The 25,242-nt window shown below is 41.1% G+C and overlaps 1 protein-coding gene and 1 long non-coding RNA gene across 8 annotated transcripts in view; one reads left to right on the top strand and one right to left on the bottom strand.

Moving 5' to 3' along the window:
• Window positions 1-25,242, top strand: part of SORCS1 (sortilin related VPS10 domain containing receptor 1) — a 384,134-nt gene that overhangs the window by 280,934 nt on the left and 77,958 nt on the right. For all 7 annotated transcript variants that reach the window (XM_082225237.1, XM_082225235.1, XM_082225232.1 and 4 more), the window contains exons 6-9: window positions 2,080-2,144; window positions 10,566-10,684; window positions 12,889-12,978; window positions 21,552-21,731. In XM_082225237.1, coding sequence (XP_082081363.1) covers window positions 2,080-2,144; window positions 10,566-10,684; window positions 12,889-12,978; window positions 21,552-21,731 — 454 coding nt within the window. The remainder of the gene's footprint in view (window positions 1-2,079; window positions 2,145-10,565; window positions 10,685-12,888; window positions 12,979-21,551; window positions 21,732-25,242) is intronic.
• Window positions 1-25,242, bottom strand: part of LOC309533723 — a 77,876-nt gene that overhangs the window by 47,455 nt on the left and 5,179 nt on the right. The window lies entirely within an intron of this gene.

The following is a 25,242-nucleotide window of genomic DNA, read 5'->3' as shown; positions in this document are numbered from 1 at the left end:
CCAGAGTTGAACCAAACAGAATGATTTCTCTACTTAGGGTTAACCATGAAAGCACTAGTTAGTGAATCACCTTGCTTAGCCACATAATTTATGTACTGTATTTTTACAACTGTATTTGAATAAAATCTGGCTGATGTGAAAAGGTCTGAAATTACTTTTCTGTGCTATTCATTTTAACAAAACAGTTACTATTATTAATCTCCTCAAAATATTACCCACATTTGTATGCTCTAACATGTATTTTAACGATTTTGTTTAATAATGGTATAACACCTACATGATTAATTCAACTAAAACCTTTGAGTCAGTCCAAATCTTTCACTGGTTTATAAATCAAAAAGCGTTTAAAAAGAATACATTTTGAAAGCCCTGAGCCAATGTTTCGTAATGTGTCTAATGGCTTTCAGTGCCTAAACCACATTGCTTTTGATTCTGCCACAAGTGAGGGCTCATTTACATTTCCACTTGTCCCATGCAAACACACACAAAGAAAATTATCAATAGAGGGAAAGCTCCCATTAGTGCCCATTTTGGGTTCCTTGAATTAGCCATTGGTCAGACTCTATCTATCTATCTATCTATCTATCTATCTATCTACCTAGTAATACCTGTGTCTTGGACTTGTTTTCATATAAGTTGAATGGGTATCTTTTTTTATTTTGCAAACAGAATTACGTTCATAGTGATGAGATAGACTTCCAATGCAAGTACTGACAAGAGTAATTCAAAAGCTTCAGGGTTTCTTCCCCCAGAACACCTAATTTAGTTAGGCTTTGGCAAATATAGACTACTGTCAATGTTAATCATTTTTAATTCACTTAAATCTAGTAAGAAATAATGATCAGTATTTGTTCTTCCGCATGAATTGCTGCTGATGGGTTAGGGTCTTCCAGACGTATTTGTTGAACAAAATTAAGTAATTGAATGGATCAAGTATTTTCTTTTAACCACAATTTAGATTTTGCTAAATTACCAATGAACTTCAGAAATGAATCTGTCTTCTCTACTAAGAACAAAACCTAAGAACAAAACGTCCTGAAAATTCAGAGCATCCTTGCCTAGTTTAAATCCTTGTTTTTCTCCAAGAATTTAGTCACTAGTGACATTTTCAACAAGTCTTTCTTACCTATGAAAAAGAAGGAGAGTTCCCTGGGAGGAGGGATTGATCGTTAAACCACTCCCACAACTGTAGATCTCTGAGGGGAATAGGGGTTTCCTAACAACTCTCAGCTCCTTGAATTCTTGGGGAGGGGGGTACTATGGCTGTTAAAATAGGTACCATAGTGCTTCACCTGTATGGTGTGAATATGGCCCTAGAATGTTCAGAACTAAGATTGACACACTGAAATCAAAGCAAAGATTAAGGGTATCTCCCAATTGTCAGTAGCTTGTGGAAGTGATTCAAGAACATAGGAGAACTTTATGGTCACAGCAACACCATACATTTAAAGCACTCATACCACTTTAATGATTATGGCTTTCCCCAAGGAAACCTCAGAAATGTAGTTTCCTTGTTACAAAGCTGTACAAGCCTCTGGCCACCCAATGATGTTGGACTCCAGCTGGCATGGCCAGTAGTCAGGGATGATGGGAGTTGTAGTCTAGCAACTTCTGGAAGTCCCCCACCACACCACCACAACAGATGCTGCTCCCTAGCACTTGGATTCAGCTCATTTAGCATCCAGAGATGAGCCATAAATAATATGTGACATTGTGCAAATGGCCACAAAGCTTCTTTTAGAGAATTGCCTAAAAGCAGATCTATAAGAACCCATTTAAATGTATCTAACAAAGCATTTTTCCCCCTATTCGCATATTATGCTGAGCGTATTATATTTTGGTATTGCTGATCCTATGAGCAAATAAGTATATTTTCTTTTCTAGTTGTTCCTGAATCTCACATTCATTTCATAAGAGAAATAATAACTGCATGAAAATTAAGGGGGAATTTGTTTTCTAAACAAATTATAAATTATTTCTCATTAAACATTTAAGCTATGCAAATAGACACAATGTTGTATAAAATGTTCCATATAACATAGCATACAAATACTATAGTTTTAATTTCTCCTTTTTCAGGTCTAGGATGGGTACTACTAAAGAGCCAGACATAGTCCATTTGGAGTCAAAGACAGTGGATGGCCGTAAGTTCTTTTGCTTCTTCATAGTCATTTTATTGCAAGTGTAAATACTTGGTCATGGAAAGAGCATCCAGATGTAGGATATCATCAGAGAGATCTAGCAGCAGCAGCACATTACTGTCTGGTTTGGTGCTGCAGAAGCCATTCTCAAGTAGCTTGGAATTCATAAGGATATTCTGCAGCTAAATACAGTTTATACAGAAATAGAAAAGATTTGTAAGTCATGTAGGATCTGCAAGAGGAAAGCATAAAAATGAAACAACAAGCATAAAATGTTTTTCTTCTTATGGCCTGCTTCATTTGATCAGCCCTTTTTTAGGGATGCTGTGGAAGTGTGTAATATTTGAAGTTTGAATCTTGGTTTCTTTCCTCCACAAAATGGCTCACAAACTTTGGAATCATTTCAGAATGATAGCATTCCCTTCTCTCTGCGGTTATCCCTGAGCTGGGGAGAGAGACACAGAGATGTTTCAGTTGGTTTTGCTTCTGAAAGTCCCTCTTTTTCATTTCTGCCATCTTCTTGAATACCTGTAAACTGCATACCAGTATGTTTTAGTGATTTTAATGTTTGGTTTTATTATTGTTCTTTTTATGTATTTTATATGTAGCCACAACTTTTTCACACCAGACTGGGATTGTTTTGATAATGAGCTGCCAATAAGGTAGATGGGAAGGAACATAATTAAGATTGATTAAGATTGATTGTACTATGTGCAATAGTATACAGTAAAATAAGTAACATATTATGCTTTGTTGTATTTTATTTTGTTGTATTCAGGCCTGTGTTTCTTGTGGTGAAGGCTGGTATAAAAATACCTTAACAGATACATTAAATTTTGACAGAGTTGCAGTGGAAGGCTCAGTGAACAATTACAGAGAATAAAATTAGACACATTATGCCAAATAGTTAATAAGTATATCCAGTTCAGTTTTAAAAAGAAGTGGAGTAAATAGTTTGCGTAGCATATATTTATGGCATCCAGTATCAGTTTAAATAACATTCAGCATTAATTTCTGCAATGTATAAATTTAATCCCACCATTAACACTTTTGCAAAGTCCTGAAGGGTTTTTGATCAACTGTACACTTTGAAAGTAAATAACTAAAATCCATATTTATATTTAATAGTTTCTCTTGAAGTCTGAAAGCCCATTTTAACTAAAAGTAAATAAATGAGTGTGGAAGTAGTGTCAATTTCTGCATTTTCCATTGAATGACTCTCATGTGAAGCTTATCTCAGGCTTTCATTTTGTATCCCATGGGTATCACAGCAAGCTTGCAGTAAGCTTAAAACTGAACCAGAAAAGAGTTTTAGAATGGAAGAATGAAGGGGGAGTTTTGCCTCTTTGAGGTCACCCCAAATACAGATGCTTTGGGGGTTAATGTGGTGGAGTCTTCGCCACTAAATGCCTAGAGTGAAGATAACGGGCAGTAAATTGTTTAGATTGTGGGCTACCGTATCATTAATTTAAATATCTGATATGCAGCATCTTAAATAGTTAAAGTCAACCTCCCCAAACTCAGCGCATGCATACTTACTACCAAGGTGAAAGCGGAGAACTGTGATTCCTAGCATTCATCCTGGCTCTGAGCACTGGATTGGTATTATGGTTCGTCTTTGTTCATCACAATCCATGTATTTGAAATATGTTTTAGGAGGCTCTATCAAAACAATCTGTCCCTGAGCTAACAAAAAGAAAAGCATCAATGAGACTCTTGGTGATGGATCTGAACTCTAGGTCCCTTGGACTAGTAAAGCATGAGAGGTTATTTTGGGCAAATACCACTCAAATGTCTCAGGCTTATCACCGATGCTCTCTGCATATCTCTACTCCTCAAACCCACTCTGAACCTGTGAGTTGTACTTATTTATATAGTGAATGCCTTTTATGAAATGAAGCTAAGTCTTAGCCCAGAACATAGTAGAATGGATTTCCCCCCCCCAAAAAAATGCTTGGGCCCCACTACCAACGTGCTCATCTTGTCCTAGCAAAAGCAGGGCATGTGGTTTGGGGTGGAACCTGAGGGAAGCTGCTTAAAACAGATGAGTTCATTGTTCTCAAAACAGTGAGAGAGTTCCTTGACCACATCTGATTGTGCTGTCAATACAAGGCACCCGGTCAGCCTCATCCAAGTGCTCACTCTTCTAAACTGCAGAGGCAAATCTACACATTAAATAGTAGACTAGGTTGACAGAGAAATGCTGTTCCATAATGACAGGGCAGTTAACACATGGCCTCTGTAGAGCTTTATCTGATGTGCCATATTTTGTTTTGTTTTTTTTTTTATAAAATTTTTATTGGGTTTTCACATTTTATATAGACAAAAACAAAAACACAAAAAACAAATAAACACATAAACAAAGAAAAAAAATAAGAAAACAACAACAAACATATATACTTTCCCGAAAATGTTATTTCCTAACCCTGGTCATTGACTTCCCCCTACCCCCTCCCTTGCATCCCCATTTCCAAATTTATGTCAGCAAATTGGCATTTCCCTGTCTTAATATTAGTTCTTTTATAAAAACAAACAAAATTAATTTTTTCTAAGTTGGACCTCAATTCCCTTCCATCGATTTCCCATTTTATCTTGAATAATGATCTTTTTAACCAAATCCCATAATCATGAGTGTTGTTAGAACTTAATTTTTCCCTCCCTCCCATCCCCGGTTTGCGTCCCTTCCCAAAGCATGTCCAAAATAACAGTTCCTAGCCCGGGTTCCTCACGTCCGAGGCCCTCCAGTCTCTTTCAGTCCCTCTCCGCCGGTCTTGTTGGTAATCCTTTATGCCAGTCGTCACATCTCGAAAGAGTTCTTTCACCATCAATCCAAAGTCTCTTCCCATATTTGCAAACAGCTGCTGAAGAGTTTCCACAAGGGATGAATCTTGAAGGTAATCAAAGTCAGAGTCTATGTGGAGGCCCCGATTATATTTCTTTATTTTAAATTCCTTAATTTCATAGACTCCCAGGACCTCCACTTTCGTCTTCTGCATCTTTCGTGGATTTATAGTAGATTTGCTCCAATAATCTCCTTGTTTGTATTCCACAGGCGTCAGCTTCTGTTCAGTATTTTCCCACATCACTTCTTCTCTTTCTTGTTTTGTCTTCTCCTCTTCTTTTATTATCATTTCTGGTTCAGCTGTGGATTCTTTCTCATTGAGGTCCTCGTTACATTCAGCAGGACTACTTGTTTCAGAAGTCAAGGTCATCAATTGTTCACTCATAGCCGTAGTCTGCTCTTGTAAGATTCCAACCAAATAGAACATCCTTTCGATTTCTCCCAGTATCTTTCCATCCACAGCCATTGTAGTTCCACAGAATTCCCTCTAGAGGGAATCTGGTTACTTAGTATCCTTTTCCCCAACAGTCCTTTGTCTTGTTATTGTTTCTTTATTTCCAACAATTTTAGATCAATTGTAACTCTTTTTAATCCAGAGGTAACTTAGGTAGCAATTTTCCGCTATTAACAGTCCGTTTGACAGCTTTGACAGCTGTCAAACTCTGCACTTCTTAAACCAGCTCCAAAGCAGGACGCTCCCGGGCCCGGGAGGGGGGGTTGTTTACAACAGAACACAAAACATCCAACACTCCTCTCTCCTGCTCAAAATTTCCAAATCTTGGAAGTTACTGTCTTTTTTTAAAACTCACCCTTTACAGGGTAGGCACTCCAGCTTAGTTCTTTTTTTTCGTTGCTCTAGATCGTCTGCAAGGTGGGGGGTGCGGACTTCCTTTTAGCACATCCCCCGATCGTCTCAAATTCAGTGGATAAATTTCTTAAAAGCCAAGTCCAAATTACTCACGGGTTGTTTTTTCAGCCGAATTTCAAGGAAGGAAGTCAGCGCTCTCCGGTCATGGCTCGCGGCTTCGCTCAGCAGAGGTAGCGATGGACTCTCAGTGCCGCGCCACCCCCCGTATCCCCTCCGCAGCCTTTAAAAAGGCTCTTCGCGAATCAGGGGGGGCGCTTAAGGCACCCGCCGAGTCTTCAGTCCGCAGGCACCGCGCCTGCGGTTTTAAGGGTCCCCGTGTCGCCGGCACGGCAAAGACCCGTCCCCTGCTGAGCCGATTCCCTCCGGAGCTCGGAGGGAATCCGCCATTCCCAGATCGCGTCAACCCCGGAAGTTCCCTGATGTGCCATATTTTGATGTGTATTATGATATCCTTGGAATGAAGCCTTTACAGATATTAGGAACTTGGGAATCATATACTACGTACATACCATATTAAGGTAAGGATCATCTGCTCAAGAATCTTTGTTCCTTATGTATCTCATCAAAGAGGTAGATCACCAGGCACATCAAACGTGCTTTTATAACCAGCCTACACATAGCCTTTACTGGCCACAATGGTAAAGGCACATATTTAGATTGACTGTGTGAGTCATAATTACTGTAGTTAAAAATATGTCCAGATTTGCTTCAATCAGTTCATTCTTTAAGTATTCACCAATGGAAGGTGATTACTCCAGCTCTACAGTTTGACTGAATTTGGGAGAGAGAAGCTTCCCATCCACCACGATCCAGCACAAATAACTTGAAAGTAAATTTCACCAAATCAATGGATATGTATCACATATGTATCACAACCTGTTTCTAGATGGTTAGAAAAACAAAGGGACGAACAGCTAGCTATTCAGTCCATGCAGACCAGAGCCAGTGTGGCAATTCTTAATCTCTTTTTGCTAGTCGAGATCTGGTATATTTCCAATGTTACCGTAACAATTGAAACAGCAGCTGTTGTTGGGTATACGAGTGCTCAAAATGAGAAGCATAACATCCCAATTACTAGTGGGAGGCAGAACATCTGTGCCAGAAAAGGAATGAAATTAATTCCAAAGCTTAGCAATGGGATATATTAATTGACATGAATTAACTGTAAGTGATGAGGTGCTTCCTGCGTAACTGGGTAAATAAAAAATCCTCATGGATTGCATACCAAGAGAGTACCTGTTGTTGAATTGTGTCTCAATGAACACTACTACCCTAGCTCAAGAGGAAATAATTATTGAAAAAGAGCTGTAAAAATGCAATATCTAAAAATCCTTGTATTGAGTCCTTTTTTTCTTTTTCTTCTTTGCTGTCTCACTTTCCTCATTGTGATAGTCATGGACTTAAATAGCACTGAAAGGACAATAGACAAAGTCATGGAAGATAAGGCTGTCCATGGTTGTCTTCGAGTCATAATGGTTGTATGCCACCCCTGGAAACAGACAAACTTTGGGCCAAACTTTCTTTAGTCCAAACATCACTTTCAACCTTGACCACCCCTGCCAGCAGCAGATGTGACTAAGACTGGTTGTGACAAAGTCATATACAGAATACAGTCGCCCTCTCCATCTAATCTGCACAGATTAACAGAGAATTGAGTTGTTAAACCTCCATGCTTAGCAAATGATCAATCTGATGATAGCAGAGGGGGCAATTTACATCCCCACCAGACTGCTGGGCAGGCAGAGAGTTTGAAAATTCTCCAGCCACCAAAGTGCCATGTCTACTTTTGTCACCATGGCCATAATTGATAGGATCTTTCAAGGTGAGGGGAATGGGATAAGACAGCAAACTTTTTCAGCAAGGGGCTGGTCTACTGTCCCTCAGATCTTGTGGGGGGGGGGGCGGACTATATTTTGAAAAAAAATATTGAACAAATTCCTATGCCCCACAAATAACCCAGAGATGCATTTTAAATAAAAGGACCTGGCCCCCAGTCCTTAGTTTGCCTACACATGGGATAAGAGAAAGCCAGATAAGACACTCAAGCTGTGAGTTAGCCATCCTTGAACTAAAGTGTTTTAGAATAGAATCATAGAATCATAGAATCATAGAATCATAGAGTTGGAAGAGACCACAAGGGCCATCGAGTCCAACCCCCTGCCAAGCAGGAAACACCATCAGAGCACTCCTGACATATGGTTGTCAAGCCTCTGCTTAAAGACCTCCAAAGAAGGAGACTCCACCACACTCCTTGGCAGCAAATTCCACTGTCGAACAGCTCTTACTGTCAGGAAGTTCTTCCTAATGTTTAGGTGGAATCTTCTTTCTTGTAGTTTGGATCCATTGCTCCGTGTCCGCTTCTCTGTTTTTATCTGATTTGGCAGAACTTTCTTATATTCTTATGTCTTTTACAAAAACAACATATTTGAGACCAATTGCAACAGAGGCTGCAGTTATGTGCACAAATATCTCAGTGAACATACATTAAGATGCACTGTGCATGAGTGTGCTCTGTGCCTCATAATGTATGAGACAGACCCATTTGATTTCATGGTCACTATGTATTCAGACAGCCAGGAACCAGGGCAGCTTGAGGCTCCCATCAGCATATTCACATTATATATGCATAGCAAGGTATGTGTGTGTATGTTTCCCGCATTCAGGTAATATAGCAGCTAAATATAATATGGAGCACTCCTTGGTTTGAAACCAACATATGGCTATTTGGGGAAGGGGGGGTGCTAGAAATATAGTGGAACAGAGTGTTTTTATTCCCAAAATGTCATGCCATGATCAATCTCTTAATGTGGGAAAGAGTTCAGTGAACTGAGGCTATGAGTGAGTACAGATGGATGAATCTGTCATTTTTAGTTTCTCCCAGTTTCTCATTTTTCCAATCTGAAATTCAGTTTTGCCACTTTGAGTTCAGATTTTCCCTAATACACATTATTGTACGTGGATTTTACTTCATATGCATGTATTGGAAAGCAATTTTGCCCAACATGATGCATTTTTATATGTTAGTTTCACTAATACACATGTTTTGAGGCACACGGTTCTCTTATAAATGCTCTTTTATATATATTATATGGTTAGGGAACTGCATCACAAATTTCAGAGAAGTGCGAATTTCAAATGTTTGTTGCATTTCTGTTTACAGACTGTTTGGGGAAGTTCAAATTAGATAGTTTTGCATTCATATGCAAACCAAACTAAAACTTTGTTTCCATCCCTGAGGCGCTAATGAGTTATTGCTATTAATTTTTATACACAAAGGGAGCTAAACACTGTGGTTTAGAATGCTACTTTGTCCCTGTGGTGATTATGCAGTTTTCTAGGGAGAAAATAATGAAGCAGAGGGACTTATTGTTTACATAATCAGCTGCTCATTGTTGCAGAGGGGAAAGACAGTGTTTTCAAAACTCATTTCCTCTTCCGTTTTCTTTCCCATCACCATTTTCTTTCCTTCAAGTAAACGTAGATTGCCATCAAGATACAGCACTCAGGAATTCACTGTGATGTTCTAACTATATGCGTGTAGCTGTATTCCCTTGCTCAGTCATTCATGTTCCTCACTGTTGATATTGGATATGACTGTGCTAATTCTTTCCTTTCAAGTACTAGTAGTTGTACATGTTTTCTTTCTGAAAGAGGCTTGAGGGTCTGCTGCCTTGCATGTATTTCCTAAGTGAGTCCTATGTTTCTTGAAACTATTTTTAGATACCTTTTAAAACAATTTAATAAAAGTTCCTAGCTGTTTTCTTTTGCCAACTAAATGAGTAGTGGTAGGAATGGGGAATGCAGATTTAGAAAGAATGGCTATACTTTAAATAGAAATGCTACACAGTATATTGTGAGGAAGACTGTGAACAGGTGACCTCTGCACTCCAGGTGCTAACTGTCTAAGACCACATCTTAGGATTCTTTATCTTTCAACTGCACTTTAAATAGAGGATGCCTGCTAGTCACCCTACTCAGTTGCTTCCTGCAGTATGGAAGAGTAGAGGACAACTGTGAGATGGATTGTTGTGTAGGCTTAATTCTATAAAGGGGTTGCATGTACACGGGAAAAACATGCACCCACTTTCAAAGTCATCCACACAAGAATACCTACTTTTCTTTGCCATGGAGAAAAGCACTGGAAATGTTGGGCCTCAATCAGCCTATCATGGCCACTAGTTGCTCCACCACATACCTCTGTTCCCTACCAAACCCTTAGAGTTGGCTTGACAAGGAAGGAAAACCTCCAGAAACATGCTTATAGAATTTTAAGGTGAATTTGGACTTTTTGCTTTGGCAAAACAACTTAATAATTTGGATGGAAACTAGAAAGAGTTCAGTGACTGTGAAATATCTTTAGAGTAGGGAAGGGCTGCAGGGAGAACAATTATAGAGATTCCAGTTTCCTGCACAGGCTGTTCTGACCACACTGTTTCAGTTTTTTCTCTTTTCTTTTTCCAGTATCTCTTCCATGTCTAGCAAAGTCACCCTGGCTATCCAGACTTTCCATCACCACCAGCTAGAAGTAGGCTAATAGTGGCAAGTGCGGAGGGAGCAATTCATTCCTTTACTTCTATTTTCTGAACTACATTGATGAATCTTAGTTAAGGGCATCAATTTATTGCAAGGATGAAAGCATATTTGGAACATATTTCATTGTAAAGTTGGGAGTATTCAGCCGCTAAAGGCATTGTTGTTGTTTTTGTGATTTCAGATGCACAGTACATCACCTGCAGGATGCAAAACTGCTCTGAAGCTATAAGAAGTAAACCTTTTCCAGGATACATTGACTCTGACTCCCTCATTGTCCAGGATGATTATGTGTTTGTTCAGGTTTGAACAGCTTTTCCACTGATTGATTGCAAATCATTTGTCCTCCTTCCTTGAATTTTAATCTGCCTTCCCTCACACTTGCAACAAAACAGATTGCATGAATGCTCCATTTCAGTGCATCGAAGCCAAGCATTGGTCCCATCGGGATGCTAATTGTTTCCTTCTGCCTCTACCTCAAGTACCTTATCAACACGGGGGTCATGAGGGGTTTTGCCTGGAGTGTGCACAATGTGTACCGCAATAATCTACCTTGCTAATCAGCCAACCTCATATTTTATTCCAAGAGCATCCTTCCATCTCACCAGGTTTTTAAGTTTGTATGCCAGATTCTGATATCACAATTGCAACAGAACAATCAAGTTTTTTTCTATTAGTTTGAGCTCGGAGTGTAAGGGGTAAGGGAGAGAGATGGAAGGGGAGTACTTGAGAGGAGTAATCAGGCATGATTGTCATGCATGGGCTATGATTATTGCAAAAAGGATGAAGATGAGATATATTCAGCTGAGCTGTGTTCCAGGTGAAAGCCAGAGAATATATCTGAACAGTTTCAGGTTTCATTATCCTCCTGCTGCTGTCCATTTCATAACAAAGAGAAAGGAAATAAAACGCAAGCAGAGTGGAGATGTGCTATAAATTATCTGGCTTCCAACTATTTCATGAGGTTCTGAGGTCTCTGATTTCTGACCTGGGATTATACTGGGAGTCGTGGCTGTATTGCCATACTGTCTTACTTGTCTCTCCCAGCTATAAGGGTAAGCAGAATTTGACCTAGAATTTGACTCCCCCATAGCACCTGCCCACCCAAAGAAGAACTTTTGCCAGCCCTCCTGTCTATTAAAAGAGCACATATACATTGTATTGCTTTTTTCTTCCACAACAAATTTACCAAGTGTCATCCATTGTTACCCATACTGTTAAAAGTGTAAATTCCATTGCCTGTTACATAATCAAACAAAAGTACACATTACATTGCATTGCATTGCATTGCATTGCATAGTTAAGTCTATTGTGTGGTTTATAAAGGCCACACTGTTAAGCTTAGACTAAGCTGATATTCAGTGCTTTTTCTAGAAAAATAGGTGCCGGTACTCACAATGAAGTTGTTAAAGTAAGTGCCACACTTTTTAACAACAAAAAGAGCTGAATACCCTTTTGTACTCCTGGAAAAAACAACAACCCACTGCTGATTCTATTTAATATGGCAGTCATCACCCTTGTTGTTAATGTATGATGATGACCATTCATTTTTACTCATGTTACTCAGTGTAAGCTACTGAGTGTCACTTTGTTTTGTCCTAAACCAATTTTGAGGGGACAGTCTGTTTCATTGGCTTAGTTCAGGGGTCAGCATTTTTTTTCAGCAGGGCGCTGGTCCACTGTCACTCAGACCATGTGGGGGGCTGGACTATATTTTGGAGGGGGGAAATGAACGAATTCCTATGCCCCACAAATAACCCAGAAATACATTCTAAATAAAAGCACACATTCTACTCATGTAAAAACACACTGATTCCTGGACTGTCCATGGGCCAGATTTAGAAGGCGATTGGGCCGGATCCTGCCCCCAGGCCTTAGTCCACCTGGCTTAGTTGCAGCTAGCTTTCCTTTGTGGTTTAGAAGAAATTAAGTTTCATTCATTCATTCATTCAGGTGTTGAAAACACAGATTGCTTTGAAACATGTAACAATAAGTGTTAAGCACTCTGCAAAATTCAGAGCACTTAGGTACACTTGAGACAGCTGACCAAAACTTTCAATCTGGTCTTGGGTTTGAAGGGGGCGGGGAGTTTTCCCAAAGTTGACACAAACATAAAAGGTTGTGTCATTATACTCTCAAGTCCTGATTGTTAGAAACTAAGAACAACTACCCCTGACACGAGGATTACAAATGCTGCATGCTCAAATGAGGATTCAGAAGGCTGCTTCTAGGCACTTATATTTGCAGCTTTTCCTGTGCCCTTTTGTCTTTCTGTACAAGCAATCTGAATAGGTTAGGCCACTTAACGCTGTCAGTTTTCACTGCTGACAATCTGAATGATGCCTATTTTGTCTCCTGCTGTAACTGCAGTCCCATTTCTGAGCTGTCACTGCCGCAATTGCATTCCCCTTTCCAGCTTGCCTATTATTTTCTCCCTGCCTTTGGAAAAATGAAACAGTGATGATAATAACCTTGATAATAAAAGAAAACTATGTTATATGTTGCAGCTGACATCAGGAGGCCGGCCTCATTACTACGTGTCCTATCGGAGAAATGCATTTGCGCAGATGAGGCTTCCTAAGTATGCTTTGCCAAAGGTAAACTCTTATGCTCAGGATATTCATGCATGCACTTTCACTTCACGGGTTTGACCAGCAGACTAGCATTACTGCTTTTCAGCAGCAACTTCAGAATTGGTTTAATTTGCACTCAGACCTGATTCCTACTAAAGAAAATATCCAAGCAGGGGGAAAAACAACCCCATCCATTAAGGTCAATATTACAGCTAGCCAAGGACATCCATTCAAAATGCAGATTGACTTTTGAGTTGGTGGAAATTACTAATTAGTGTTTCATTTTAATCATTACTGACATCTGTGGTTTTCTCTTAAAATGTTTTTCCTTTTTCTTTGTGCCAGTAGCTCCCACATTTTGCTTTATTAATGTAACTTAATAGGGATTAAAGAACAAAGCGCCTTTGTGTGTTGGCTTCACATCTTCCCTAATTAAGAACAATGAAGCAGTGGAACCTAAAAGGATATCACTGCCTTCTGGAGCTAAAACTTGTAGAAAGCCCATGTAAAATATGCCAGTCAGGAGGAAGCAAATTTCACTTAGAACTTGATTTTAAACCACTACACAATCAAAACTCGAGGGACAGGGAAATTATTAAGGACTGCTGTCCTTCATACAAACCAATTTGTTCCATTATGTCACAAGCTGGAAATATGGCCTATGAAATTCCTTGCCAGCTTTTCAGTATGCAATGGTTCGTGGTCTCTTTGTTCAGGAAATGACACTGAGACATCTCCCTATGGAAATGTCAGCACCCTTGACTCTCACTTTTATTTATTTGTTGTTGTTTTTTTAAATTTGATTTCTTACCTTTCCTTCACCATAAGGCTTGGGAACACGAGGTTTCAAATAACCATTCAGGCACAAACACACTGGGCTACCTTTGGCCAATTACTGTCTCTTGGCCTAATCTACTGCACAGGGTTGATGTGAGGACAGAGGAGAACCATAATATAACACTTTGAACTCCATGGAGGAAAGGCAAAATACACATGTAATAAGTAAATAATGGTGTTTTGCAATATAATGTAATGCAATTTGCTTTAATTGATTCCTTATTTTATTTTAGATTATTTTAACTAATACTGTGTTTTTAAATTGTTGTAACTGCCCTCCCCAGGGAACTTCATGATGAGGGGTGGGTAAGAAATATAACAACAACAACAAACAACACACCAGGGGCCTCGAATTGGGGACTTTGGCAGCCCAGAGACTTTATTCCCAGCACCAGTTGCTGCAGATTTTACTTACCCACCTCCTTACCACACCTGAAAACCACCAGTCCATCTTAAAACTATGTTATCTGTCTCTAGCTCTTGGTCCCATATCTGCCTGTTCCAGATTCTGCCTGTTGGCCTAATTGGTCCATACCATTTGTTTCTGACTCCAGTGGGTCCTGCTATCTAACATATAAGCAAAAAAGCAGGTCAGTTATGCAGGCATTGCAAAATCTAAACGTTGATAAAGGGAGCTATTAGGGTTCCAAGGGGTTGCTCGAGAGCAAGCAGGCAAATGCCTCCCTGCTCGGCTGTGAAGCCTTGCTTTTGATGCCAAAATAAACTTTATCTGCCCAGAGCGCCACTCTCCCATGGCTGGCTCATTCACTGGCAGAATCCATGAGTGGGCGGTCCTTAAACCTTCCCCAGCAAAGTAGTTTCTTGACGCCCAGTCTGCGCCTCCCCTTTCGGCGCGGAAGCTTACTGCGCAAGGAGGGCGTGGGTAACGGAGGACCTCTCTCCTCCCCGCTTTGCCGAGGCAAGGTGTCCTGGCACCGCCTTGCCTCCTCCGAGCCCTGAAGGTCCTCTCCACTGGAGGCGTGGTTACTCGCCTCCGCTGAGGAGGAGCTGCTTCCCACGATCTTTGAGGGCTCTCTGTAATCCATCTGGCTTTTCCCCTCTCCCCCCTGAGCCGATGGCAGTTCCCTGACAGGAGCGTATGGAAGGGGATGATGCCAATGCAAGTATAAGAGGAGTATTTTGTTCTAAAGCAGTTGCATAGACTTGCACATAGTTTCACTAGCGATGGAGACCATGGATGATTGCTAATTACTTTCTTTACTTACTATTTTACATGACTTTAAAAGATGTACAATTCTTTTTGTGGAGAAATTGCCTATTAAACACAATATGTAAAAATGCTGATGAATTACCATGAGGACTATAATAATAATAATAATAATAATAATAATAATAATAATAATGTAAATTGGTGTGGAAATGAACTGAACTTAAGAAAAGTGCTGGAGTTGGGGTGGAGACTGAGAGAAACCAAAATTGGCAGATTCGCCCATCCCAGCTAGCTATACAGCCAGTTATATTTGTGGAGAACAGGCAGAAAAGTTGGAAGTAGCAATGAACACCTTTCCTGTATATGTTGTGAGTCTGTTCCTTCTTAAGGATTCCCCTTGGTTTTCTAGCTGGATTCATATTTTTAGGATAGATCCTGTTATTGGACAGAGCATATATATTAGCTTCTCCCATTCCTTGTAGAAATTGCTCATATTAAATAGTTCCCAAGCAGCTTCCACTGATTTCGGATGTCAGTTGGCTTAACAAGCCCCAAGAGGCCTTCCTGTCCCCCAGCACAGATGTTGTTGAATCCACCGACAGGGTGATATTTAAGGCAACAAGGTGCTTCATTACAATCTCACAATATCTTCAAAGGGTGAACATCTAAATCTGTATGCACAGAGCTACAGTGGTAAAGGCATGTTGAGGATGCTGTTATCAAAGCAGGTGGCTGCCTTTATTAAAAATGAACAAAGCGCAGCACAGTCAAAAGGAAATGAAACAAGCAAGGTCCTTTATGACTAGAGAGACTTTAATCTCTTTCAGCTCAATTACTCTGCCCAAATAAAATCAATGGCGTGTAAAGCTTTTCTTAGAGACCACAGTAGCTTGTGGAATTTTGGTACCCAGACAAAGTGGCTCGATCACTAGATTCCCCACCTTGATGTTTCTGCTGCTTTGGGTGAAAATAAATGGTAAAATCATGTGCCTCTGATGCAGCGATAGTGAGAATGATTCATATTAAACATAGAAGAGACCTGCAAATTTCATAGAAGAGGAACAGTTTATCAGTTTGGCGCAACTGTAGATGGCTTTGCACTATTGTTACTCTTTTTGTGCTAGTGATTTTGAATCAGTTGTGATCAGCATAATGACTGGTATATTTGGTTTCCAGCATACTGCTTTGTGAGTGTTTCTATCGCCTCCACAAACACTGTGCCTATCAGACAAAGCATGTATCTGGAATTTCTCTAGGGACATAGATCAGACAAATTAATATACTATCAGACCATTGTTGTGGCAAATAATACAAATGGCCCAGGCATAATTCAACCAAACGTTAAAAGATAGAACAAAATTAATCCAGCAGGTCTGTATGTGGACCAACTTTAGTGGTCCATCATTACAGCAGTCAACTATGTTATTTGCAAAACATTCTCTACCTGCAGCATTTTGTTAAAGCTGCTTTATAATTATGCTTCTGTCGCCAAGTATGCATATTTATATTGAATTTTAGAGATACAAAATGAGTGGATGGAAAATAGATTGATGGAAGATATAAGGTATTTAGGTCAACTCCAAGCTCTAATTTTAATGTCTGGGATGAAACTCTTCCCATAAACTTTGATGGACGTTAATCGGCACAAAAGTGTTTGCCAATGATTACAATGCCTTAGGCATGGAACGCTCCTTTGCCAGGGCCTGGGCTGGCCCAATTTTATGGATATGTGTTGTTGACTTTTTCATTAGAAAAAGTCTGGGGCTGGGAGGATAGCATCTGAATATTCTTACCATAATGAATAGGTGCCTCTCTTACGATCTGTGTTAACCAGCAGCAGTTTTCCTGATGGGGCAGAGCTGCAGCATCCTGCCATTTACCAGGAGTGATGAGTCTGTGATGAGGACTTGCTGTGCAGACACACAGTGAAGCCCAATCTGGCACTCTCACCAGTGCCTTTGCACAGTCCAGACCTCGCTGCCACCTCTTCCCTCCTCCATCCAATGAGCAGCAGCAACACTGCTCTCTGGAGGCTATTGTTGTGGCTCTGCACCACCAGGCCAGCAACGTCTGATCTTCAGTGTGGCCAGTTTTACCCTGCTACTTTCTTGTGTCCTGAGTGCTAAGTCTCCACTTAGTCCACTGCCCCAGACAGGAAACAGATTCTAGGAGTATTGGACAGACCCTTAAAAAGGTTGTGAGACTCATCCTCTAGATAAGATAAGCCTTTGCTCTCTGTTTCTCCTCTGTTTCTCCTTTCCTCTGCTTTTGTTTCTCTTCCCATTTCTTATAGTACTGTACTTCTTAGATTAGTCTTTTTGCTCTTTTTAACACAGCCATTGTGAAGTGCTTTGGGGTTCTTTAAGGCACTTAGTAGATTGTTGCTGTTGCTGTTCTTTATGGCTGGTTATAAGGCAATGAGCCTGCCTCTTTTTCCTGTGCTTATATAACATTCAGCACTCCAGCCTGGTGAAAGGAAGATAGATTAACCTATGGAATCAATTATTCTCTTCTTCTTCTACATAGAGAGATATATATCTTATGCACATTGATTAAGCACACTTATTAGTGCAGTGTGTGAAATGTTTGCACCCTCACAAGCTATTTCTTAGGAAAAGTGATGCCCAGCTTTTCTAATCTCAGAGAAGTCTTCCACATCTGTCCAGCTGCTGTGAAACTCCTGCATGTTTCAGAGGGCTGTGGAATGCAATCAGATTGTACTGAGTGATCAACAGTGTGGTCAACATTCCCCCAAAGCTACAAATTTTAGGGGGGGGGGATAATTGTAGACAAGTAATTTGTCCATCATTACCTTTCATACTGTGAATTCATGAACACCTCAAAACTGCAGTTTAAAACAGAAAATGTAGCCGTTCATCTACAACTGATAAGAAAAATTGGATTTCGTTAATAGGTTGTTTTTTTAAAGGATAGAAGTGATGCATGATTCTGTGCATTGTTTACAGATATAATTGCTCTACCTAGGTAGCAATGTGATGAATTGAGACTGAGTACATTCTAAATGAATCTACCACAATATACAATTTCACTCCTAATACCTGCCTTTCTCTACTGTCATTCAAGCATGTTTATCCTTGTTGGGTAGTTCTGCATTTTGAGTCTCGAGCCTATGCCCCCTCTCATCTTTCTGAACTTTGCTATCCCTCCAGATCATTTTTATGGTCCCGGGTTCTGTGATGGTGGCAAGACTCTGTGCTCCTCATTCATTTTTAATCATTGAGCTAGCAGGTCAACAGGACCTAGCACCCTATAGAGCGGGGAGGGAAACCCAGCAATGCACAATATAAATTAGCTGACAGCATCTTCAATCAAGATAACAAATCAGATATTGCATTTATGCCATTAAATCTGCCAAAAGGCCAAGATCCCCTGGTCAGCTGAGAAAAGGGCACTTGCAGCATCTTGGCAATTCTGAAAGCATTGACCTTTAGCCCTTCACATTCACCCAAACAAAGTCATGTGCATAATGTCGTTCTTTCCCTGTAAAGACATAAGGTATAAAGGCCAGACAGATGGGCTGCATCTTAATGCTGACTATCCTGCAGTGATACAGACTGGGGGATTCTGAAGGCTGGTGTTTTGATGCTTTTGTAGGCAGATGTATGGGAAAGGTGTCACGGCCAGTGTCAGGGGGCATTCACTAATTGGAAGACAGCATTCCCTCCTGTTCTTTCCAAAGGCAAGAGGTGTCTTTATTTCCCATGGAAAAGGATGGTGGTGGTACAACTTCCCTCTCCATCCCCCTGTATTTAGCTTCTCTTTGTCAGCAGGAAGATTGTTTCATGGTATGATTTACCCAGTAGAAATAACAGGCGAATTACTGTGTCTGACACAAAGAAGAAGGGACGCATTATGTGGTGCATCTGAGTGGTATTTGTTGCACACGACAAGTTTGCTGACAATTCCTCAGTCTGGCAATATATAGACTGAATAAAGAAGGGAGGGAGGAATGGCGGGGTGGGGAACCACAATGTTTACTCAAAGCAACCAAGAATACAAAATATCTCCTGTCTGAATACAGAGTGGAAGAAGCCGCCTGGTTATCTGCAAGTTATGAATACTGAACTGGCATGCCTATGAGGCTCTCTCCTCATGCATTTGTCATTCCAGTCTCCAAACCCTGTGTTAGCAGATGACTATTTTAAAAATGTCAGGTTGGCTATTCCTAAACCAGGCAATGGCATCTGATCAGTCCAAGCTGGAATTTGAATGGCAGGCTGCCAATCAAATCTGAGTAATGGAGGCAAAAGTCTAGAAGGAGATTTCTAACAAGAGGCACCTGCTTAATAGCTGTGCCCCCTGGCCACAAAGCTCTGCACCGTTGATCCTATAGTTGGGAGGGCTGACTGGGTTTAACCAATTGCAGTATCCAATAGAAGTTTGGATGCCAGTAAATGTAGATAAAGAGCTTTGTGGCAACTAGTTCAATGATGCAAGTCTTATTTTCTCTTTTTCCTTTAATTGTTCCATGGAAAGATTTTTATTTCTGGATTTTTAGTCATCATTTATTTGTTAACGTTTGAGCTGCTAGAAAAATAGGTTAAGGTCATCTGTGTTAAAAATGCAGATACGTATTAATTAGACACCGAGGACAGACTTGTATGTCTTGGAACAGCAAAATGCTACCGTAGCATTAGTTTGGGGGGCTTTCCTGCAAAAATCTTTATGAGGTACAATAGTACAAGAAATTAAAGACATTGCTTTGTAAGTATCCGCATAACCAATAGGGGACTGAAGCAGCACAACAGTTAATCTGATCTGCACATTTTATTTTAACAGCAAACACTTTTTTTTAAAAAAAGGAGCTTAGAAAGTCAGACATTTAAAGAATTCTCAAGTACATTTAATATGCTGTTTGACACTGCTGGATTTACAGATTTCACAATTACTTGGTCATGTGCAACCCAGTCCTGTACATGCTTACTCATAAGGAAGCACCATTGTGTCCAGTCTGCAAGTGGATGCTAGAATGCAACCTCATTGTTGGAATCATCATCATCCCTACTGTTTTAATTCACCTGGAATGAGGCACAGATCCCCTTTCCCTACATATCTAGGTTTGAGTATGGTATTACAGGGATAAGCACATGATTACTTGACTGCCTATGTAGCATTGCTCAAACTGTGGCCCAGGAACCTCCAGCCAGGCCTCAGTGTTGCAGCCTGACCCCTAGTAGTGCAGTAGCCTTTAGGTTTAACTGACTCTAGAGGCAGCAGCTCCCCACACATGCACACTACATAGGCATGACTAGGAGCAGCAGTTAGTTAGCAAGTGAAGCTATAGCATGCAAAGTTGGGTGAGGGGAAAGGAAAGGAAAGAGCGGATATGAGCAATGTGGCTGGCTGAGTGTGAGGAAAGAGAGAGAATGGCAAGGAGGGAAGCAAAAGGGTTGCATAGACTGAGGGAGAGGAAAATCAGAAGCCTTTGGGGCTGCTGTAGAGTCTTCTGGCTCCTCCATGTCACATTTGTGTATACCTACACCCTGCTCATCCTTTATTCCTGCTCAGTCTCCTGCTGAGGCATGAAGCTTCTCTTCCCTCCACTGAGGCAGAACAACTGGTGGGGACACTGCAGGAAATACAATGGGGGGTGTATATGGGAGATACAAAGTCAATATTTTTAAAGTTGTATTAATAATCTCAGAACAGAGAAGAAGGTTGTAAAAGAGGGAAGCCATTTTAGGAAGAAATGAATGTAAAAGGCACCAAGAGGAGGGATGGAGGAAATTGGTTGTTTAGAGATAGGGCTAGGTTTGAAATTATATATGAAAGGAAAATGAGAAGTGTGTGTGTGGGGGGGGGAGAATAATATTAGTAATAATACTGTGAGAGGCATGCAGGCATAGGGTGTCTAATTTTTGACGACTTCTACCCTCTAGATCCTCTGAATCAGCAAATTCTGCCTAAATTGGGGAGGGTGAGTTAGACTATCTCCAGAAACAATGCATCCTATTAACTTGAGGAAAGCTGAAGTATATAACTTGTCTCCACTGGGAAATCACTGTGGCAAAGATTTTAGCAATTTCCCAAAGACCAATTAGGTCCCATCAAGAGAAAATAATGTTAGTAACCTACTGCTGGTTATGGCAGTTGCCACCTCCATGTTGTTGCTGACTCTGCTCTTGCACCACCATTTTGTGAGTGAACCAGCTCGCAAAAGGACCCTGGACATAGAAAGTTTGAGAATCCCTAGCCTATGGCATTTCCTTTACCATAATGAACAGTGGTTCCTAATTGAAGAATTTTCTCACACTGTTGAAGGACAGAAAGGAATTAATATTCTACGTTTCTTTTAATACACTCACCCTCCATTGCTACTGTACAATACCATCACCAGTGTAAATGTTCACTTAATGTGTCCTCAATTCATTATTACTGTGCATATATCTGAATAAGAGAGAATGGGTAAAATATGCATGTGCACATGCAAGTAGATTGACTTTGGTTTCTGATTAGACTTCATAATGAATCTCTGCCTTCATCCACGAGGCTTACTCTGCCTTGCCCTTGGAGCAGAGACAAGTGAGATGCCCGACAATGATGCTTCTCTCTGTGCTTTCTCCCCCAGGACATGCACGTCATCAGCACTGATGAGAATCAGGTGTTTGCTGCAGTCCAGGAATGGAACCAGAACGATACGTATAATCTCTACATCTCTGATACCCGAGGGGTCTACTTCACCCTGGCTTTGGAAAATGTCAAGAGCAGCCGAGACCTGGAGGGCAATGTGATGATAGACCTCTATGAGGTATGTGACGATAGGGCGCATTGTCACCTCTAGTTTATGCACACACAAAAATCCCCCACTAAGGCTGGGATGCCCAGTGTAGCTGGACGTTTCTGTGGGTGCAGAATGTGTTCTCTTTCTGACAAGAGTTGGGTAAATCATATTGCACAAGGGCCACATTCATCTCCACTCGTAACTACCTTTCCCAGTGAAGAGGTGCTAAAGAGAAGCAGTATCCTGAGTTTCACCAAGACTTGAGGGTGCACGGTCACAGCTAGGTTCAGGGATCTCTCTGGCATAGATTCTAAAAAGGAAAGGTGACAAGTTTCTGTCTGGGCTGAAGAAGAATTCTGACTCCTGCAGGCATCTTTGGAGTTGGAGCAGCTTTGGAAAAGAGCAGCATGGAACACCCTTGTGGAGGATTGCAGAAAGCTTAACAAAGTGGAGCTGTCCCTTGAGCAGAATATTGAACAAAATAGGGACTGAGAAGTACACAGCTATAGAAATTAGACAGGCATTAGCTCCAATACAAAGGGTGATTTCGTTAAGGACAGGGCTGGATAGAACAAGATCAATAAATGACATCGGGTGGTATCTAGAAAAATAGTTTAGCTGGATATTGCCCAAAGAGCGATCTGCCAGTAGATTTCACAATGTAATTTTCCCACTAGAAAGAAGACAGGAAGTTACAAGGGGTCTCTGGACAATCAGAACTTGCAGTCAGGTGACTGACACGCCCCTTATGAGGAAATGTGAAAATATTTACCAAGAAACATCAATATGGACCAATTACCCATGGGAAGATGCTTGCAAGAGGCTGCATCCATTACTGACCTGAGTTAATGAAAGCTAAATAAGGGTGCCTGCTTGCATTATATAGGATAGAAATTATGGGGACTGATTAGGCTTGCACTTTCATAATCATAATTGTGCATATTGGGTATTGCAAGAAAAATCCCCTGCATAGCAGTGACTATGGAGAGAATATTTGGTGGGAATGATAGGAACTTCCCCTGAGAGAAGTATACTTAACTTGAACTGCTGTATCTCCGTCTGATTACCTGCAGTAGTGCTAAACGCATTGCTTTGAGCAAATCCAAAATAACCTCATAGTCCCAGGGCATGTACAAAATTCCAGTCAAACTGAGCCTCTCACTTTTGAGGACCACTCTCCTTTCTAGACAATAGCCTTGGACTTCTGCATTCTTCCATATCAACTATCCTTTATGTGGACAGCCAGTCTGTATAACAGAGTAAGTTCCACCTCATAGTCAGGAATGTTCAGTTACTGAGAACTTGCACTCAGGAACTGCATCAAGACTCCAAAGTCAAAGGGTACACTATCTCCAACTCTTACCATTTTGAAACACGTTTGACTTAGGAGTGAGACTGGGGGCAAACATTTTGCCAAGCTTTGAGTAAAACCACCAGGCACTGGACAAAATTGTGCAAGGTTTCCATCTGACCACCCCTGGTCTATAGAAAAATGTGGTACAGACCGAAAAGCAGAATCCCTGTGCTGTCTACCTCAATGTGAAATTCCCTAGGTGGATTGACTTTGACTTTTGCACGTGACTTAGAACATCTTTTACAGGTAAGCACCTTGACACAACCATCCAGGAAGCCTGAATGGGCAATGTTTAAAAGCAGACAAAACTGGGAAGGAATAGTCATGTCATTTCCTGATCACACTGAGGATGATTTCTTTCTTTCTCCCCCCCAACCCCAACCCCCCATTAATTCCCCCACCCCAAGCTTTGGCAGGCTGTTGAAAAGGCTGTTGCTTCCCATTACCATCAGGTTGAGGAGTGGTTTCACTGCATTATGTAAAAGTGTCCTACATCCCAAGAGGGGGAAGGAGGAGGGATCGAATGAAAAGCTTCTGTATTATTAGGCTGACAGTTCATAGCAGTCTGGATTGAAATTGATGTGATCAGACTGGTCATGTCGTATCTGCTGATTGCCTAGATAGAAAGAATATTGGCTGACACCAAGGCTGGCACAAAGCGTTCCCTTCAATCTGATTGTTCTGACTGGGGATGAGCTGAAAGCCATCCAGTGCAAGTCTCCCAACAGGATTGCAATGAATGATGAGTGCTTAGAGGTAAATGAAGATAAAGAAGAGATAGCAGGGAGGGGAGGGGGGATCCATGGATGGATTAGAAAGATGTAGAAAATAGAGGGGGGGGGAATCAGAGGCTGCATGGGTGGGGAAAGGTGGTGACAGTTCTAAAAATGCTCATGGGTATTCGTCAAAAAGCATATTGTCCTCAGCCAGCCTTCCCCAACCTCTAATTATGATACAATTACTGTGGAAATGGATTTTTTTGATTGTTATTTTTTAAAAGACAATTCCTGACCACAGGTTTACAATCTGAAAGACACAATACAAATGCAATGGAAAACAGAAAGCATCCAAGTCAGCCTTAAATACATTTAGGACCTTTCTACCATTTATGGTGGTGCAGTTTCCTGGGTTTGGATTTTTTGGAGTGCTGCCACACAATGTTGCCATTATTCAGAGCCAGTGTGGTGTAGTGGTTAAGTGCGGTAGACTCGTAATCTGGTGAACCGGGTTTGCGTCTCCACTCCTCCACATGCAGCTGCTGGGTGACCTTGGGCCAGTCATACTTCTTTGAAGTCTCTCAGCCTCTTAGCTGCTTTGAGACTCCTTTGGGTAGTGATAAAGTGGGATATCAAATCCAAACTCCTCCTCCTCCTCCTCCTCTTCTTCTTCTTCAGCTGGTATACCAGAATAACATGCTCCAAACCCCACAAAGTAATGAAACTTCTGTGAAAGATCCAGAACAGAAGTTTGTGCAGGAACCATCCTGGTTTCTATGCGAAGGGGTTGGTGAGTGTGGTTTGGGAGATGGCTGTTTTGTGCCACTTCCCTCTGACCTGTGTGAGCTGTCAGGCATGTGAGCTGAATTCAGTGAAGAGATAATAACAGACAGAGCACTGCCTGTGATGGCAATTCCTAGCTGCCAGCAAAACCTCATCATGACTACCATAGTTTGCCATAGTTCCTTTTCTAATCTCCTATACTCCTACAAGATTAGAATTCAGGAATAAAAAATGTAAAGTTAAAGGACCCCTGACAGTTAAGTCCAGTTATGAATGACTCTGGGGTTGGGTGCTCATTTCGCTTTATTGGCTGATGGAGCCGGTGTTTGTCTGCAGAGTGTTTTTCCGGATCATGTGGCCAGCATGACTAAGCCACTTCTGGCGAACCAGAGCAGCACACAGAAACGCCGTTTACCTTCCCGCCGGAGCGGTACCTATTTATCTACTTGCACTTTGATGTGCTTTCGAACTGCTAGGTTGGCAGGAGCAGGGACCAAGCAATGGGAGCTCACCCTGTCACGCGGATTTGAACCACCAACCTTCCGATCGGCAAGCCCTAGGCTCAGTGGTTTAGACCACAGCGCCACCCGCGTCCCCTAGAATTCTGGAATCCTTGGCATTAAATAAATAAAAACTACAAAAGGGCTAATCCAGGCACGTGCTTATAACTCCAACAATTTACTGG

This window comes from Podarcis vaucheri, assembly GCF_965113315.1.
Source record: "Podarcis vaucheri genome assembly, chromosome: 5".
NCBI classification, from domain to species: domain Eukaryota; kingdom Metazoa; phylum Chordata; class Lepidosauria; order Squamata; family Lacertidae; genus Podarcis; species Podarcis vaucheri.
The sequence above is the reverse complement of the archived record's forward strand: the minus strand, read 5'-3'. Positions and strand labels throughout refer to the sequence as shown.